The sequence below is a fragment of the Delphinapterus leucas genome, chromosome 21, assembly GCF_059928025.1.
Source record: "Delphinapterus leucas isolate spDelLeu-1000000601 "Yukka" chromosome 21, BTC_Dleu_Yukka2, whole genome shotgun sequence".
In the NCBI taxonomy this organism is placed as follows: Eukaryota; Metazoa; Chordata; class Mammalia; order Artiodactyla; family Monodontidae; genus Delphinapterus; species Delphinapterus leucas.
In genome coordinates this window covers 5,695,876-5,715,068 of record NC_143149.1, presented here as the reverse complement: position 1 = coordinate 5,715,068, position 19,193 = coordinate 5,695,876, and the positions used below count along the sequence as shown (strand labels likewise).

Here is a 19,193-nt window from a genome sequence, read left to right as displayed (position 1 = left end):
CGTTGTAATTCTAATTTTCTGTGATTTTTTTCTGCTTTATTTCTCATGCAGCTGTATTTCTGTGTCATTTATATTGTGGACATTTTTGCATTGCAGGATTCTGAGGGTAAATAGGATACTTATCTGATAGACTTAAAAGCAGAGGTAAGAAAATATATAAGGATAGTCATTTATTGAAGAAAAGGTGTTTTTTTCTATCCTGATTTCAGATGAATTCTTAACGTGTTCAGATTGTCTTTAGGCTTTAAAGATAAAATAGGATTCTTTCTAATGAGATTAATGTATGAAAATAGCAATAATTTCAAGAAAGTAATTTTACATAATTTTATGATAGAAATATGTATGAAATACCATGTATTATAATAATATTATAAAAGAAAATGAAAAAATGTTCTGAAGAAGAGTGCCATGTTCCATTTGGTAAATTTTTAGGCAATTAATTATGCTCAAAGGGATTTGCATTGTTACTATGGCAACTGTTGCGCAGCACAGCTATTCTGATCTATTTCTACTGCGATAGCAGAAAACTGCCATCTTTAAATGCACCTTATCAAAATGGATTTAGTTTAGAATAACATAAGATTTCTCTTTGATTGTGGTCACCTTTTCAATGAAGGATTTCTTAATTATCTAAATGAAGGAGATTTGTGGATTTTTCTTTTCACTAATGAGTGGAACAAAAGAGCCAGAATATCTTGATGGAGTTTTACCAGCTTTATCCCCATTGTTGTTTGAGGGCGTGTACTACTAAAGACATGCAGCGCTGAATTTTTCTTCCTTCCTCCTTACTTCTTCAGGGTACTATTCTAATCACCTCAATCAAAGATATTTTCTCAGCATTTTACTTCTTTTAGATTATCTTTTTAGTTGTAAATCCTCAGCAGTTTAAGCCTCTTGGGTTTTCTTCTTCAGATTTTTTTTTTTTTTCAGCTGTGAAACAAGCTGGTAAACATCTCAGGAGCCAGTAAATATCTAACTCTGGAGAATAACCCTCATGGTATGGATCCTAAAGTGTTCTTTAGAAGGGAGGTTGAGAATTACTGGGTAGCTCACCATCCCGAATTCCAGCCTTAACCATAATGATAGAAATATTTCAGCTTATGAGTTTAATAGCAGTATTTGAAGTTGTGCTGGACACACACACACACACACACACACACACAGACACGTTTGCACGCACTGTAATGCCAGCATCCTTTTTTATATTGTGTGTGTGCATTTAAAATGTAATAACAGTGTATTTCTGATGTTCAGACAGAAGGCTTTTTTTTTTTCAAGTGTAGTGCATATATTCCTCTATGGGAAAGGAAAGGGATGACAATTAATTTGGAGGGAGGGGGTGACTGATTTTAAGAAAATGCGTTTTGCTAAAATTGTGTGTCTCTTTCTAGTGATTTTGAGGCAGCTCATGGAGATTTTGAGGATTCAAAATCCTTCCCTCCACCATAGCCCCAATCTGCCCTTTAATAAACTATGGCCTTTATAAGTGAATTCCTTGTTCTGAGACATATTAAAAGAATAACTATTCTCATATATAGATATAGTCCAACCCTAAAATTACCATATCCTCTTCATGAGTTTAAGCTTTTCTTGGCTCAAGTTTTGATCAGTTCTTATACAGACTTAGATGACAATGAAGCAGCTTATTCTAAATAATGAAAATTGAAACATGATTATTTAATTTCTTGTAAAATTCCAGCTTAAAATTTTTCAGATGATATATATGTGCACATATACCCTATATAGTCAGCATTCAGAATACCAGATTTTTCTATTGTTATATTTTTAATGCTTACTGGAAAAGATAAGTTGGTTTTTGAGCTAAAAATTATAATTGAGAAATGTAGTGTTTGAAAAAAGTCACATACAAGTATGAGTTTTATCTTTAGATCGCTGAAGTGGCCTTTATACTTTGATATAATTAATATTTATGGCATATGTATATATTTCTACACACACAGCACATGTATATGAACTTGATTTTAACTTAGTTTTATAATTTTATTTTTGGCAGTATTGTAACTCTAGCTATATTTAAATTTCATGCTTATGTCATATAATCTTGCATATTCAGAGGTGAGCTTTAATGTTATACAAATCTAATGCAAATATACTCTTATAACTTGCTTTTTTACATTTCATACACTTACACTTCAGTGTAATTATAATGTATGCATTGTGTATTTCATATAATACAAGATTGAAACCAAGAGTAGAATTTAGGTTAAAAAAATGAAAATAATATCTCTGTAGGGCTGTAGTTGCCAGGCAACTGACACTGTCAGTTGCATGTGAGGTGACACAATGCTCAGACTTTCTTCCTGAATCCTTTGTAAATCTGCGTTATTCAGTGAACTGCAAGGTTTAGTACTTTATCTTTAAAGTGTGTATATTGTTTCTGGGCCAGAAAGATGACGTTTTCTGAAATAGCAAATCTTTAGAATGGACATGGAAATTCTTAGGTGGTTCACATAAGAAGGAAACATATTCTTAACTAAAGATAAAAGGGTACGTAATATTTACCTGAAATATAAAACTACCTGTCACATACAGTTAAAATATATTAGATTTCCTATATATGTGACATATTTGTAGGATTTATATTTAAAATATAAACATGTATTTTGAAATGGACTTTCGGTTGAACGTTTTCTATTTTTAGTAATGCAGAATCACTAATGCTGTAAACATTCATGCTGACCACAGTGATATCAAAAGCTTCTGGACATTTCTTTTTATCTCCTCGGTGACTGTAGATATCACTTAATAAAGGCTACATAATATTATATATATATATATTTTATGATACTTTTGAGAAAAATAATATAGAAGTTTCAAATACTAGCAGTTTAAATACATAATTCAGAATTATAGATGCAATAGTATTCATATGTTTAATGATGCATGATTTTTTAATACCTCATTCAAAATCCTAATTTTTTTAAGAAGCTGCCATTTTGTTTTTTCCTGTTTATTATTTTAATGGCTGGTGTAGGCAAGTTATTCAACTCTGAATTATGAAGGATTTAAGTTGTTGGACTATAAGACTTATAAAAGCTGCTTAGAAGCGTACGAAGGCATACCAAATTGTATGACAATATTGAAATGTTTATATTATCTGAAGTTAGAAACTAAAAAGAAGTAAATCAGGATAAACTGATAAAATAAAAAGTATTGGCATGGATTTAGAAGTAATTTATTTGTTTTCAATAAATAAAGAGCTAGCAGAGGGACTTTTAGTTTCCAGTTTGTCATGTAGGAGCTCAGAAGTCTTTACTCTGGCCTAAAACAAATCAACAACTTTTCTTAGATTCATAAGAGAAGTGAGGTCACAAGGCAAACCGCTGTCCCAGGTTGGAGAGACAGACAGGCAGATACAGAGAATCCCAATGCACCAGAGCAGAAACCCACCAGCAGAAACCTCTGTGGGAACCAGAGCCAGAGTGGAAAACCTGAACTGTAATTGATGAATTGCTGGAGGCTCATATATCAAGTCCCAGAGTTAAAAGCTCAGGACAGCGGGGGGGAGTAATAAGGAGGCCTCCAGGCTTTTCTGAGTTTTACCCCCAGGACCTTTACCAAGTTTTCACAGTAAATATCAGAGAAAGATCCCTTCATGCTTCTGCCAAAGGAAGAGGAAAAGGAATTGTTTTGAAATATGTCAGAGCACTCTTCTTCTTAACAAGGCTGCCGGTGAGGAGAAACTATTTTACGAGAGCCTGATCTGCAGAGATTATATCAGTACCTAACCTATCTGGGGGAAGGGAAATACCCAGTCCCCGCTAACTAGCTATCCTGTCCCACCTAGGGGAGAAAGATCCCTGAGAAAACTGGTGAAATTCCCATTCCACAGCCATAGGCTCATCAGAAGACAGAGACTTAATCATAGGACCGCAGAATGCTTTCTCTCCTCCCACAACTTAACATTACATTACTAAAGGTCTGCTTACCAGTTCCTTTTAGCCAGTAACATCATGTTCTCCTTTCAACAAAAAATCACAAGGCACACTAAAAAGCAAAAAACACAGTTTAAAGAGATTAAACAAGCATCAGCTCCAAAGTCAGATACGGCAGGGATGTTGGAATTTATCCGACCAATAATTTTTTTTGAAAGTATGATTAGTATGCTGAGGGCTTTAATGAAAAAAGTAGACAACATGGAAAAACAGATGGATAATTTAAACAGAGAGATGGAAATTCTAAGAAAGAATCAACAAGAAATACAAGAGATCAGAAATACTGTAACAGAAATGAAGAATGCCTTTAATAGATTCATTAGTAGACTGGATATGACTGAGAAAAGAATCTCTGAGCTTGAGAATATGACAATAGAAACTTCCAAAACTAAAAAGAAAAGAGAAAAAAATGAAAAAATAACAGAACAGAATGTCCAAGAACTGTGGGACAACTACAAATGTACAACTACATTTCCATACACATAACGGAAATACCAGAAGAAGAAAGACAGGGACAGAAGCAATAATTGAAACAATAATGACTTAGAATGTCCTAAAATTAACATCAGACACCAAACCACAGATCCACGAAGTTTGGAGAACACTAAGCAGGATAAATGCCAAAAAAAAAAAAATACGCCTAGGAAAATCATATCCAAACTTCAGAAAATCAAAGACAAAGAGAAATCTTAAAAGAAGCCAGAGCAAGGGTCAGAATTATATCCACTTCTCAGAAACCATGCAATCAAGAAGAGAGTGGAATGAAACGTTTAAAGTGTTGAGAGAACTAAAACACCAACCTAGAATTCTGTACCTTGTGAAACTATCTTTCAAAAGTGAAAGAGAAATAAGGGCTTTCTTAGACAAACAAAAATTGGGGCATTTGTTGTCAGTAGACCTGCCTTGCAAGAAATGTTAAAAAAAAAAAGTTCTTCAGAGAGAAGGAAAATTATATAGGTAGAAATTCAGATCTACATAAACAAAGGAAGAACAGGGCTTCCCTTGTGGCGCAGTGGTTGAGAGTCCGCCTGCCGATGCAGGGGACGCGGGTTCGTGCCCCGGTCCGGGTGGATCCCGCATGCCGCGGAGCGGCTGGGCCCGTGAGCCCTGGCCGCTGAGCCTGCGCGTCCAGAGCCTGTGCTCCGCAACGGGAGAGGCCATGACAGTGAGAGGCCCGCGTACAGCAAAAAAAAAAAAAAGAAAAAGAAAAAAAAACAAAAACAAAGAACAGTGGAGAATGACTAAGTGATGGTAAAATAAAAACTTTCATTTTCTTATTCTTAATTGACCTAACAAATAACAGTTTGTTCAAAATGAAATTAGTGACAATGTCTTTGATTATGTAAGCTTATGTGTGTACACACACACACATACACATACATACATATATGTGTCAGGTATGCTTATGTGAGTGAAATGAATGACATCAATGATACAAGAGATTAGAAAGAGGAATTAGGATTATTTTGTTTTTATAAGGTACTGAGAAGTGGAATAGTATTATTTGAAAGTAGATTTGGATTAGTTGTCAATGTATATTGCAAAATCTAGGACAAGAACTTAAAATGTTTTTTTTTGTTTGTTTTTTGTTTTGTGGTACGCGGGCCTCTCACTGTTGTGGCCTCTTCCGTTGCGGAGCACAGGCTCTGGACGCGCAGGCTCAGCAGCCATGGCTCAGGGGCCCAGCCGCTCCGCGGCATGTGGGATCTTCCCAGACCGGGGCACGAACCTGCGTCCCCTGCATCGGCAGGCGGACTCTCAACCACTGCGCCACCAGGGAAGCCCTAAAATGTTTTTAAATGAGGTATAATTGATATGCTAAGAAAGGAGAAAAAAATTGAGTCGTACTCAGTTGAAACCACAAAAGAAAGAGAAAGTGTGGGAGACAAAAACAGGACCAAAGATCAAGGACAACAAAATGAAACAGTAAATATACAGTAGATATTAATCCAACTATATCAATAATCACCTTGAATGTTGATGATCTACACGCACCAATTAAAAGACAGAGTTTGTCAAAGTGGATCGAAAAACAAGGCCCAACTATGTGTTTTCTGCAAGAAATTCACATTAAATATAAAGGCACATATAGATTAAAAGTAAAGGGATGGAGAAAATATACCATGCTAACACTAATCAAAAGAAGTAGGCATGTCTGTCTTAATTTCAGATGGAGCAGACTTCAGAGCAAGGAAAGCTGTCAGGGATAAAGAGGGACATTACATAATAATCAAGGGGTCAGTATTCCAAGAAGATATAACAATCCTTAATGTGTATTCGCCTAATAACAGAGTATCATAATACATGAGGCAAAGCTGATAGAAGTGCAAGGAGAAATAGATGAACCCACTATTATAGTTGGGGACTTTAATATCCCTTTATAAGAATTTAACAGATCTAGCAGACAGAAAGTTAGTAGGGACATAGCTGAACTCAAGAGCATCTTCAATCAACTGGATATAATTGACATCTATAGGCTACTTCATCCAACAACAGCAGATTACACATTCTTCTCAAGCTCACAAGGAACATTCACAGACTAGACCATATTCTGGACCAAAAAACACACCTTAACAAATTTTAAAAGTATAGAAATAATACAGGTCTGCTCTGAGACAATGGAACTAAACTAGATATCCGTAGCAGAAACATAGCTGGAAAACCCCCAAATACTTAAACAACACTTTTCTAAACAACACATGGATCAAAGAAGAACTCTCAAGAGAAATTAAAAATTATTTTGAACTAAATGAAATTGAAAATACAACTTAATGAAGTAAAAGCCCACAAAAGCAGGGCTTGGAGGGAAATTTATAGCATTTAGTGCATTTCTTAGAAAAAAAAGAAGATCTAAAATCAGTCATCTAAGCTTCTGCCTTAGGACACTAGAAAAAGAAGAGCAAATGGAATTCACAGTAAGCAGAATAAAAGAAATAATAAAAATTAGAGCAGAAATTAATGAAATTGAAAATAGAAAATGAATAGAGAAAACAAAACTAAAAGCTGCTTCTTTGAAAAGATCAATAAAGTTTATAAGCCTTTAGCCAGGCTACTTAAGAAGAAAAAGAGAAGAAATATATTACTAATATTAGTAGTGAAAGAAGAGATATCACTACAGATCCTATGGACATTAAAAGGATAATAAAGGAGTACTATCAATAATTCTATGCCCACAAATTTGATAACCTAGATGAAACGAACCTATTTTTTGAAGACACAGTTTGCCAAAACTCACACAAGAATAAATAGACAATCTGTGTAGATGTGTATCTAGACCTGAATAGACCTTTGTATCAACAGGTGCTGAAAATCATTTGACAAAATCCAATACTCCTTCATGATGAAATCTCTCAGCAGCCTAGGAATAGAGGGTAACTTCCTCAACTTGACAAAGAACATATTTATTCCTCATCTTGATAAAGAACAAAAGCCCTGTAACTAACATCATACTTAATGGTGAGAAACTTGAAGTTCTCCTGCTATGATCAGGAACAAGGCAGGGATGTCTGCTCTCACCACTGCTTTTCAACACTGTACTGAAGTCCTAAGTAATGTAACTGGACAAGAAAAGGAAATAAAAGGTATACAGATTGGCATGGAAGAAATCAAACTGTCTTTGTTCACAGATGACTTTAGTGTCTGCGTAGAAAAAAACCTCCTGGTACCAATATAGTGATTTTAGCAAGATTTTAGAATACAAGATTAATATACAAAAGTCAATCACTTTCTTGTGTACCAGCAATGAACAAGTGTAATTTGAAATTTAAAACACATTACCATTTACAATAGCACCCCAAAAATGAAATACTGAGGTTTAAATCTGACAAAATATGTACAAGATCAATATGAGAAAAACAATGAAACCTCAGACAACAGATATCAAAGAACTAAATAAATGGAGAGATATTCCATGTTCAGGGATAGAAAGAATCAATAGTGTCAAGATGTCACTTATTGCTAAAACTTGATCTATAGATGTGATAAAATCCCAACCAGAATCTCAGGAAGTTATTTTTTTTGGATATTGACAAACTGATTCTAAAGTTTATATGGAAAGGCAAAAGACCCCAAACAGCTAACACAGTGTTGAACGAGAGCAACAAAGTCAGTGGCCTGACACTACCCAACTTCAAGGCTTACTGTAAAGCTACAGTATTAAGACAGTGTAGTATTGATAAAAGAATAGATAACTAGATCAGTGTAACAGAATAGAGAGCCCGTAAATACACCCACGTAAATATAATCAACTCATCTTCAACAAAGGATCAAAGGCAATACAATGGAGAAAAGATAGTCTTTTCAACAAATGGTACTAGAACTGGACATCCACATGCAAAAAAAGTAATCTAGACTAGACCTTACATCTTTCATAAATGGATTTTAGACCCTAAAGGTAAAACACAAAACTATTAAACTCCTAGAAGATAACATAAGAGAAACCTAGATGACCTTGGGTATGGCCATGAATTTTTAGATTCAACACCAAAGGCATCATCCATGAAATAAATAATTGAATGCTAAACTTTATTAAATTAAAATATTCTCCTCTATGAAAGACAGTGTCAAGAGAAAAAGAAGACAAGCCACAGACTCGGAGAAAATATTTGCCAAAGACCATCTAATAACTGTTACCCAGAATATGTGGAGAACTCTTAAAATTCAACAAGAAAAGACAAACACCCCAATTAAAAAAAACCAGGGACCTACTGTATAGCACAGGGAACTATAGTCAATATCCTGTAATAGCCTAAAATGGAAAAGAATCTGAAAAGTAATACATATATATATATATATATATATATATATATGAACCACTTTTCTGTACATCTGAAACTAACACAACATTGTAAATCAACTATACTTCAATAAAAATAAAAGGGAAAAAGACTTGAAAAGACACCTCACTGAAGAAGATGACATGTAAGCTATGGAAAGATGTCCAACATCATAAGTTATTAGGGAATTGCAAATTAAAACGACAGTGAGATACTACTATGTGCCTATTCGAATGGCCCATCTAAAACACTGACAACACCGAAGGATGGTGAGGATGTACAGCAGCAGGAACTCTCATTCATTGCTGGTGGGAATGCAAAATGGGGCAGACACTTTGGAAGACAGTTCAATAGTTTGTTACAAAATAAACATACCCTTACCAGGATCCAGCAAACTCTTCCTTTTCCACTCCTTCTTATTTACCTAAATGAATTGAAAAGTTATGTCCAGACAAAAACCTGCATACAGATGTTTATAGTGACTTTATTCATAATTGCCCAAACTTGCAAACAACCACATGTCCTTCAATAGGTGAATGGGTCAACAAACCACGGTACATCAAAACAATGGACTGTTATTCAGTGCTAAGAAGAAATGAGCTATCAAGCCATGAAAAGACACTGAATACATATTACTAAGTGTAAGAAACCAATCTGGAAAAAAACACCATACTGTATGATTTCCAGCTATATTCTGGAAAAGGCAAAGCTATGGAGACAGTAAAAAGATCAATGGTTACGTGAAACTACTTTGTATGATGCTACAATGGTGATGCATGTAGTTATGCATTTGTCAAAACCCGTAGAACGTACAACTCCAAGAGTGAACCCTACTGTAAACTCTGGACTTTGGATGGTAATGATGTGTCAGGGTAGGTTCATCATTATAACAAATGTACCATCTGGTAGGGATGTTGATAGTGGCGGAGCTTGTGCATGTTGGGGAACTGGGGGGCGAATGAAAAGCTCTGTAATTTCTACTCAGTTTTGCTGTAAACCTCAAACTGCTCTAAAAATAAAGTTTATTAATTTTTAAAAAAGTAAAACAGAGTTAGAAGAAAGTGAAAATTAAATGACTCCATTTTGCCTGTATATTTAAATATCTTTCCCTTATGTTTCTTTTCCAAATATAAACTCAAAATTTGTTTACACACAAACATTAATAGTAATCATACATACCAAGGATAAACTATAACAGCCTATTTAATTCACATGTGGTTGAAATAATGTATATTTTCAATGAAAAGTAATATTGTCATAACATTACTAATTGAAAAAAAGTGTATTTTTAAAATTTATCCAGAATGCTAGGTGTCATTAGAGGAGGAAGAAAGCAGGTATTTGTAGCAGTTTCTTACTTGTAAGCACCGAAAGGTTAGTAGCACCGCTTTTTTATCCTGCCAGTTTTCACTGCAAATTATTTTCTTTTTTGGGGAAATATATCACTAGTTCCACCCAGATAAAGGAATTTAATGGGATGAAGATAGAAATTGGAGAAGAAAGAGAAGGGGAAAAAAGAAGAGATCTTTTCAGGAAGTGGAAATATGAACTAGAAAAGATATAAAGAGGAAAGTAGCTTTATAAATAAATGAGATATAACGTAACTGACTCTGGGCTCGTTTACTCTGAAATCCTCTGCCCTGCTATATAAACGATTTATATTCTGTAATTTCCAGCTTCCTTCTGTCCTCTCTTCACAATGAACACTGCTGTTAAGCCAGCTTGTATTCCTGCCTTGTGTACCTCGAATAGTTTCTGTGAGGACGTAGAATCAATGTGAAGACTTGTGAAGTTCTGAGACAGAGGTCACAATCCTCCCAACATTGTATTGGCTCACAGTGTTTTACACTTGAATTTGCTGCCTTGAAGGAATTGCCAGTGTATAAAAATTGGTACGTTTACATAAACATCTGGATATTTCCATTTCTTTGGGAAGTTCCAGAAATCTGGCAACATGGAGTAACCTTCTCCAGTGGTACTAGACCCTTTAGCTAGGATATGCACTTTCTATTTCACTCTGGTCCTTGTCACTCCTGGTAGGATTACCAACCCTTGGTCAAATGTCAGTCGTCATTTATTTTATAATCTCTCGCTTCCTTAACTGAAATGACCGGCCTTGATGTTTGTTGACATTTGGAGATTTCAACTCCTGTTCTTTGAAAGTAGACGCTGAGATTGATAGCGCTAGTAGAAAATGTTTTCAGGGCGTAAAGATAAGGATTGAAGAAAACAGATGTAAAACAAAGAAGAGGAAGCTTATTGAATAATGGAATTGACTGATATGCCTCTGAATTTGTTTCTCAAGGCAAACATGTCCCAGGTAAGACAAGTGGGACTGCTGGCTGCTGGATGTCAGCCATGGAACAAAGATGTGTGCGTTGCCAATGGAGACAGGTTTGCGTACTGTGCTACCCTGGCCATCTATATTTATCAGGTAAAAGAATGCTGATTCTTTCCAAGTTTTCCTTTTATCAGGTAAAATTACTATTTAATTAATACTTGAAAAGCTTAATGCTGTAACTTTATTGATATTTTATCATATATTTTGTTACTATTTATACTATGTTAGTTTTACAAGTCAAGCTTTTAGAAAATGCTCATATTATAATATTAAATTATTAGCAAATTCTTAATTGATTTAGTAATCCTATTTTGATGCTATTCATCGAAAAGAATTTCTTCAAGAATTAAAGGTCCTGTTTTATGAACGGTGAACAAGTAGTTCTTAATTCTTTTAAACTATATTCCCATATAAATAAATGGAATTCATTTGTCCATTTATTTCAAACCTTGCTCAGTAACATGTGATACGAGAAAATAGTCTTATCAGTTGAAGAAGTGAGTAGTCCTTTAGAGATCCTTCTATTAAAAATAGTGCAGTTGTAACATATTTTGAGATAGTCTTGGGATAGACACCTTTATCACTACCTTTTTTCATGTGCTGGCTCCATCCAGACATCTCTTGTCAGTTCCCAATCTACACAGCCAACGGCCTTCTGAATTTTTTCATATAGAGGTGCCATGAGCATCATAAATCCAAGTCCAGTTTTTCTTCTTAAACCTGGAGCCAGTATTTCAGTGTCACCCACTAACCATTAGTCTAAACCACAGATGTGAGAGTTATCACTGACTCCCTCTTCTACTCACGTCCTGCACCCTAGGTAACCAGGACTGGTTCTGGTATTTTCTACCTTTTACTCCCTTCTTCATATCCTTCTCACCTAAACTACTGTAACGGTTTCTTAATATCCTCTTTGCCTCTATCTTGACTCCCTCTAATTTATCCTTCAGCGTAATCAGTCATCTATAATGCAAATCTAAACTTTTCAGTCTTCAGTCGCTCCTCATTCCTTAATATTAACATCCAACCTCACGGTATGACAGCCTTTCATGATCTTCCTGTCTCCGTCTCCCTGGCACCTTGTGCTCCAGACCCTGAGATCACTGCCTTTTCCAAAACTACTCAGACTCTTTTGTATCTTGCCTGTGCTTGCACTAATTTTTCAGTTTGCCCACATTGCCTGTCCAGAGACATTTTCTCATCTTTCAGGTGTCAGCTCAAATGTATAAGCTCTTTTCTACATTCTGCTTTTCCCTCGTTCTTAGTGAAGGACCTTATGGAATGGATTGCGTCCCTACATGCTTCCATTGACCAGAATGGGTCTTTCTCATCTTCGAATTCTCAAGTGACTGCACACTCTCTGGCACTTAGTAACCACTTGGTAAATGTTTCTTGAATTTTTTGTCTTGAAATGCCAACTCATTTCAGTTAAGAGTGGAAAAAAAAAATTATTGCTTTATTCTGGAGTAAAAATTCCTTTAAATTGCTAATAGTGTTGTAGTTTATTGAAAATTGAAGAAATAATAGCATTCATCTATAAACCAGTTAAGTTTCCACAATGCTAAGATTTTATGTAGTCCATTTCTCAAGATTGAGGAAATATCTAGCAATCAAAATGCAATTTCAATATAACTCACATCTTTTCTTCACTTCCCATTCCCCAGAAGACAGGAGCAAGCCTTCTAGATGCCCCTTTTGTTTTGCCATCTACCTCTTTACCACCCTATGTGTGTTGCTAAGCTTCCTCTTAAGAAATTTCTCCCTTAATCTTTGGTCCCTATTGTCTTGTCTTTTACTTCCTCCTAAAGAAGAAGAATTTATCAGGCAGGGAAAACTATTCCTCTGAGGAGTCAGGAAGGTAAGAAAGTGGATGAAGGCGAAACTTAATTTTTTTAATGTTTGCATATATCTTGTTTAATGATGACATTTTATGACTTGAATACTTAGGAAGATTAAGCTAAAAGTATTAATCTAAAAAACCTATGAAGAAAGTTTGCGTGTTATTAAAGACTAAAACAAACTAAAAATTACCCTGATTTAGAAGTTAATACAAATAAACTTGGGTGACATTTAGCAGTTAGGATTTTACTGCAAGTATACGGTTAAAGAAAGGTTGGTGTAGTTAATAGTTAATATGATAAAGATTTGAGTAACTCTTATGTAACACTGTGAAAGGTTTGTTATGTGTTAAAGGGAAAAACCAGGTTCAACAAAATGACATATACAGTATATACATCTCAAACATGGTAAAACTGATAGATGAATCGATCCACTAATTAATGGCACATTTACAAAGAAAATAGGAAAACTAGGCTATTCCTTTTGTCCACTTACGTATAAAAACACAGCATAATGCCCCTTCCAAAAAGCAATAACATAAAACAGGTCCAAATGATACCATTGCTCTGCAAACTTTGGACATCTTAATAATGTAGTAATGAGCAGCTGGCTTATTTAACCTACATTTTTTTGACTCAAATATAAGGTAAAAATTTGCAGAAAAAATATTTTAAGAACAAGGTGTTTTTCCCTCATAAATAGAGCTATGGAAAATAAGTCTCTGAATTATTATGCATATTTAAATGTACATTTATTGTTACTTCTTTTTAAAATTGGTATGTTTAATTTCAATTCTCTTTTATGTTTTTGAAAAATGATTTCTTTCAAATTGAATACATTTGAATTCACTTGAAAGTAGACCAAGGCTTGAATTATGTTCATATCTTGTTATTAGGTGTACTAATTTTCATGTATGTAGCTTTTTATATTACATAGAAAGAAGCACTGACATGTTTTATTTATATATTTTTTAGTTGGATCACCGTTATAATGAATTCAAACTTCACGCAATTATGTCTGAACATAAAAAAACAATCACAGCTATCTCTTGGTGTCCACATAACCCTGATCTGTTTGCAAGTGGCAGTACCGATAATTTAGTGATCATTTGGAATGTTGCAGAACAAAAAGTCATTGCTAAACTCGACAATACAAAAGGTATACCTGTAACTGGGATTTATTTTATTGAATGAAAATAAATAGAATGTTACATGTGAATTATACCTCAGTTTTTTTTCTATTATTTCAGTAAGCAAAATATTTTATTTCAATTAGCTCAAGTTTTAAAGTAGTGTTTTTCAAGCTTTCTAATGGTAATCTGTATAAGAAACACATTTCACATCATGACTCATTATTGTGTATGTGCATGTGTACAAAACTGAAGCAAAATTTCATGAAATTATCACTTAGTATACACTGATCAATTAAAAAACATAGTCAACACCAAATAACTTTATTAATATTTAAATATAATATTAAAAATTCCAAAATGAATATAAAAATAATAATTAGATACTATTTTCTCAATGAGACAATTGGCCTTGCTTGAAACATACAAAGACAGTATGACACATGTAGCCACTGCTCTGCTGAGTTGACTTTTTCCTATATTTTTAGGTCAAAGTAGAAAGTTCTAGTTTATGCAAATAGATCTTTGTGAATGGCATAATATCATTACTTTCTTTCTACCTAGCATCTTACCCCGTAATGACGATGAAGTTAAATAATCATTTTTCTGTGTTAAATGTCATAATAATTCAGTTCTCTTTTTGAGTGCTGAGTGTAGCTCAGTTACCGATTATGTTTTTGAAAGCTACTGCTGGATATATTTTCCATATTCAGCCTTTTCTCTAAAAAATACTGGTTGTAACTTTGAGATAGTAAACTGAGATGTGACAGCGTCACACACTTTACTTTTCACAGAGTTTCTTTATCATATTCTTTTCAGTGTGTAACAACAATATCGAGAAGTCACAGGCAATTGCATTTAAATCTTGCTTCCAATATAACAAGAATGATGCCTTTTGGAACCTTTGGATATGTTCGACATAGATTGAGTATGGCTTTTCCCTTGTCTTTTCAAATTTAGGTCGTTAGGAATGCTGAAAACACCCGAAAAACACACCAATTTTGTTATATAACTTTTCTCCTAAAAAATATTTACCAAATATATTCAGCTAGGAAAATGAGCATCTCCTTCCCAAGCTCATATACGCCGCTTATTATTTTCACTTGCAGCGACCAGTGAATTTCAGTATTAGACAGTGAGTAGTTTGCTTCAGTCTCTGAGCAAAATCTTTTTAAAAGTCATCTATTCAGTGAGCTTCCATTAATGTAAGTAACAGTTTTCCTTAAGGTTTTCACTACTCCAATGAGAAAAAGCCAAATTAGGTTTGGTACAAAGCTTTGTGGTGCATAAACAGTGGTTAATAGCCTCAATCAAGATTTCCTGTTTTTCTGGTCATAGCCATTTCTCCACCAATCACAGATCCTACGGTTTTACCAGTATTGTTTATATTGATCAACAGTGCACTTTCCCACTACTTTAAATACAGCTTTGTGTGAGATTAATTTTAAATAACACAATAAATACTCCTTAAAATTCTTTCCATATTTTATGCGACATAAACTAAAAATGTTATACAATGTCATTGTGCTTATAAAGTCGTCACACAAAACCTATACTAGACCATAACTGCATAATAACATTTTCTAAATGTTATGCATAAGGACAGATTAGACAGCATATTATGGTATCATTACCTAGTTTGTCCACTGATTTGTCATCAAACACCATATGCATCACATCCATTCATTGTGGAAGAGATTTTTGTTCATCAGCTGTGTGCACCATAGCTTCCTTTGCCACTGAATATGCAATTAAATAAGACTTTTTCATTAACATGTGTAGAATGATTAAATAATTGTGGTAACAATTTTGATCAATTTTACATATTTTTCCTTTTTCTGAAAAATTTCAGGGTAAATTCCTTATGTTTTCAAAGATCTTAATTTGAAGATTGAAAGTTTTGATACTTTATTTGCAAAAATTATGAATATTTTTGGTCATTTTTATTTAAAATAATCCCCTTTGAAAAGGCTTAGACTCCTTTTTTCTTTTCAGAATCCAGTTTAAACAAAGTAGAAGTTTGCATTGTCAACTTTAAAAAAAATAAATATTAGAACTTCCACATCCGGCTGTTGAACTTGAACATGCCTCCGTATTCTTTTTACTTCATCATTCTTTTTTCTTAATATTAAAAAAGTCACTTAAAAGAAAATGAGTATTACTTTGTTTAAATGTAAAAGGTTAAAAAATTGTCACCAACCTGAAAAATGTCACACTTAATAATACACTTTCAGAAAAACAAAACAAAACAAAACTGTTAACAGTGGAGAATAATACTACCTGCCTATCTCAGAATATTGTTGGGAGAATTAGATGAGTGGATATTTGTAGAGCTCTTAGAAGTGCTTGCGTGTGACAAGCCAGTATAGCAGTGTTTTCTATTATAACTACAGGACATCATTTCTGGTCCTTTCTCTTCCTTGCTGTGCTTCTCAAAACACACATTCTGAGAGCCATCATTCCAGTGGCTTCCTTCAAGTGGGCTGTGGTGGTTTGACCCATACAGCATGTCCTATCCCTTATTGGGGAAATTCTGCTTCTGTTAATGTATCCGAAAACCAAACAGCTTTTTTATTGGCCTTATTTGTGTACTCATTCATTCATTCAGTGAGTATTTATGGAGTTCCCATTGTATGTCAAGCCCAGAAACAGTTTCTTTTTTTTCTCTCTTTTTTTTTTAAACATCTTTATTGGAGTATAACTGCTTTACAGTGGTGTGTTCGTTTCTGCTTTATAACAAAGTGAATCAGCTTTAGCTTCTGCCTCTTGGCACATTGTAGGCTGCTGACACAAACTGAATTTACAGTCAATGAACAACTTTCAACCCTGTGTCTTTGTTCATAGCATTTCCTCTTCCTGGGAAATACGTCTTGACCCACGTATTGAAACTCCGCTGTTCCTTCAAGGTGTAATTCAAATCCAGTTTCTTTGCAGGGCAGTAGCCCAAACAGTCACAAACTCTTATACACATAAAAATCATTTGGAGAACCTTGTTAAAAATAGATTCCTGGGCCCTAACTCCCCACGATCTGATATGCATATTCAGTTTGATGATTCTGATTCTGTGTCGGGAGATTCACAGTCTATCTCCTGAGTCATAAATTTACCATAACATTTATTTCATCTATTATTTATTTGATCACAATAACAGGAGATTAACAGTTAACTTTCGTATTTTGTCTTTTAGTTTAAAAAGGATTTTTACACACATCATTATTTTTTCTTGCCCTAACTTTCATGTGAAACAGGTGGTCAGCTATTTTTAGTCATGTCTCTTTTATGTGAGGAAACAGGTTTACAGAGGTAAAGTGGCTTGTTTAGATCATCCGAGGCAAAACTAAGACTTAAATCCAACTCTTGATAAGAAGTAGCTTGTAGTGTTAATTTTGTTGTTATTAAATCCTTATAGGGGCTTCCCTGGTGGCGCAGTGGTTGAGAGTCCGCCTGCCGATGCAGGGGACACAGGTTCGTGCCCCGGTCCGGGAGGATCCCACATGCTGCGGAGCGGCTGGGCCTGTGAGCCATGGCCGCTGAGCCTGCGCGTCTGGAGCCTGTGCTCCGCAGCGGGAGAGGCCACAACAGTGAGAGGCCCGCGTACCGCAAAAAAAAAAAAAAAAAAAAATTCCTTATAGTAGCATGCAACTTTTCATAAATGTAGTCATCTCCCCAATTTATACTTAAGATCCTTTAAAGCGGGAATTGTCTCCTATATTAACTTGTATACCTAGAACGCCTAAAGCAGGGCTTATACACAAAAACTCAGTAAGAATTTATTGCTTTAATATATAGTTTTCTGAAAGAAAGAACTCTATACATTTCTTTGAGTATGTGAAACATATGATCATATTAGTAGTTTTAAACCAGAAACTAGGTACTTTTTCATCATAGAAGTACCCTGCATATGTTCCCTGCACCCTTTAGGGTTACTTTATAGATCAAATTTCCAAGTAAGAAGGTAATATTTTTTAATAATGAACACAGTCTTGTATTTTAGTTGTTGTAGAAAGGTAGGATGCAAATAGCATTTAACGGTACGATCTTATGCCATGTTTCTCTACTGTGTATCTGTATTTAATTTATTCCAGGGACGCCTGCCTCTCTCAGCTGGTGCTGGAATGCAGATGACACAGTGGCGTTTGCTTCCCAGAGAGGCCCACTGTTCCTCTGGACCATCTCAGGACCGGACAGTGGCGTGACTGTGCACAAAGAAGCCCATAGCTTCCTGTCTGATATCTGTATATTCAGATGGCATACCCAGAAAAAGGGGAAAGTTGTCTTTGGTCATATTGATGGAAGTCTATCCATTTTTCAACCAGGTAAGAATTTTACTAGTCATGTCTCTTAAATTTTATTTTTCTCAGCATGTATAATTTCTTATTTACACAGCATAGAGAGTTAACAGTATTTTAATTTTTAAATAATAGTTGTGCAAATATTATCCAGCACTATGCCAATTCCAAATAACCATGGGAAGTAAATCTTATTTGTAAGGCATCGTAGTACATTTAACTCAGCTCTGCGGATTTTACTTTGAGTTAACCCCTGTCAGGCATTTGTCCTGCATTTTTACTTTTTAAAGTCAGTTGTTTCATTCTGCGTATTTACTAAGAAAATGGCCTGAATGACAAAGGACCTACAGCTGGATTATATAATAACTTACTAATACTACTCAAAAATATTTTCCCACCTGCTTGTAAAATACCATTTAGTTGTCACAGCTCCTTAGCAAAGAGTTTGAACTTGGGATAAAAAGGAACAATAACTCCTTGTAGCCCTATTAGTTAACTAACATGGCTCAGTGGAAAGGTCTGAGAAATTAGTTTATGTTTATTTTTAAAATTTAAACAATAACAAAATATATAATAAAAAATTGAAAAATTAGATGAACAGTTCTCCACTTATAAGTCAGCACTGCTGACATTTGAAAAACGTGCTTTTAGCCATTGGTATCTGTTGATGGATGTGACTCCTGGTTCACTAGGTAGATGGATGAAAGTGCTGTTTCAGGATTAGAATAACTACTTTCACAAGGCGTATTACATTCAATTTATCTGAAATTAATAGAAGAAAGAAGAAATTGAAATTGAATGGAACAGTGAGCATCCAAATAAATCTTTTCTTTCCTTAGGGAATGATCTTTCTAATGTTAAAAA

At 34.6% G+C, this 19,193-nt stretch overlaps 1 protein-coding gene across 4 annotated transcripts in view; it reads left to right on the top strand.

The window, feature by feature from the left end:
• The window catches only part of WDR17 (WD repeat domain 17), an 82,374-nt gene that overhangs the window by 12,633 nt on the left and 50,548 nt on the right, over positions 1 to 19,193 (top strand). For 3 of the 4 annotated variants that reach the window (XM_089903567.1, XM_022570815.2, XM_089903565.1), the window contains 3 exons: positions 11,037 to 11,165; positions 13,886 to 14,069; positions 18,126 to 18,356. In XM_089903567.1, coding sequence (XP_089759693.1) covers positions 11,037 to 11,165; positions 13,886 to 14,069; positions 18,126 to 18,356 — 544 coding nt within the window. Of the gene's footprint in view, positions 1 to 96; positions 11,166 to 13,885; positions 14,070 to 18,125; positions 18,357 to 19,193 lie in introns of all 4 variants that reach the window. The other variant, XM_089903566.1, reaches the window with a different exon arrangement.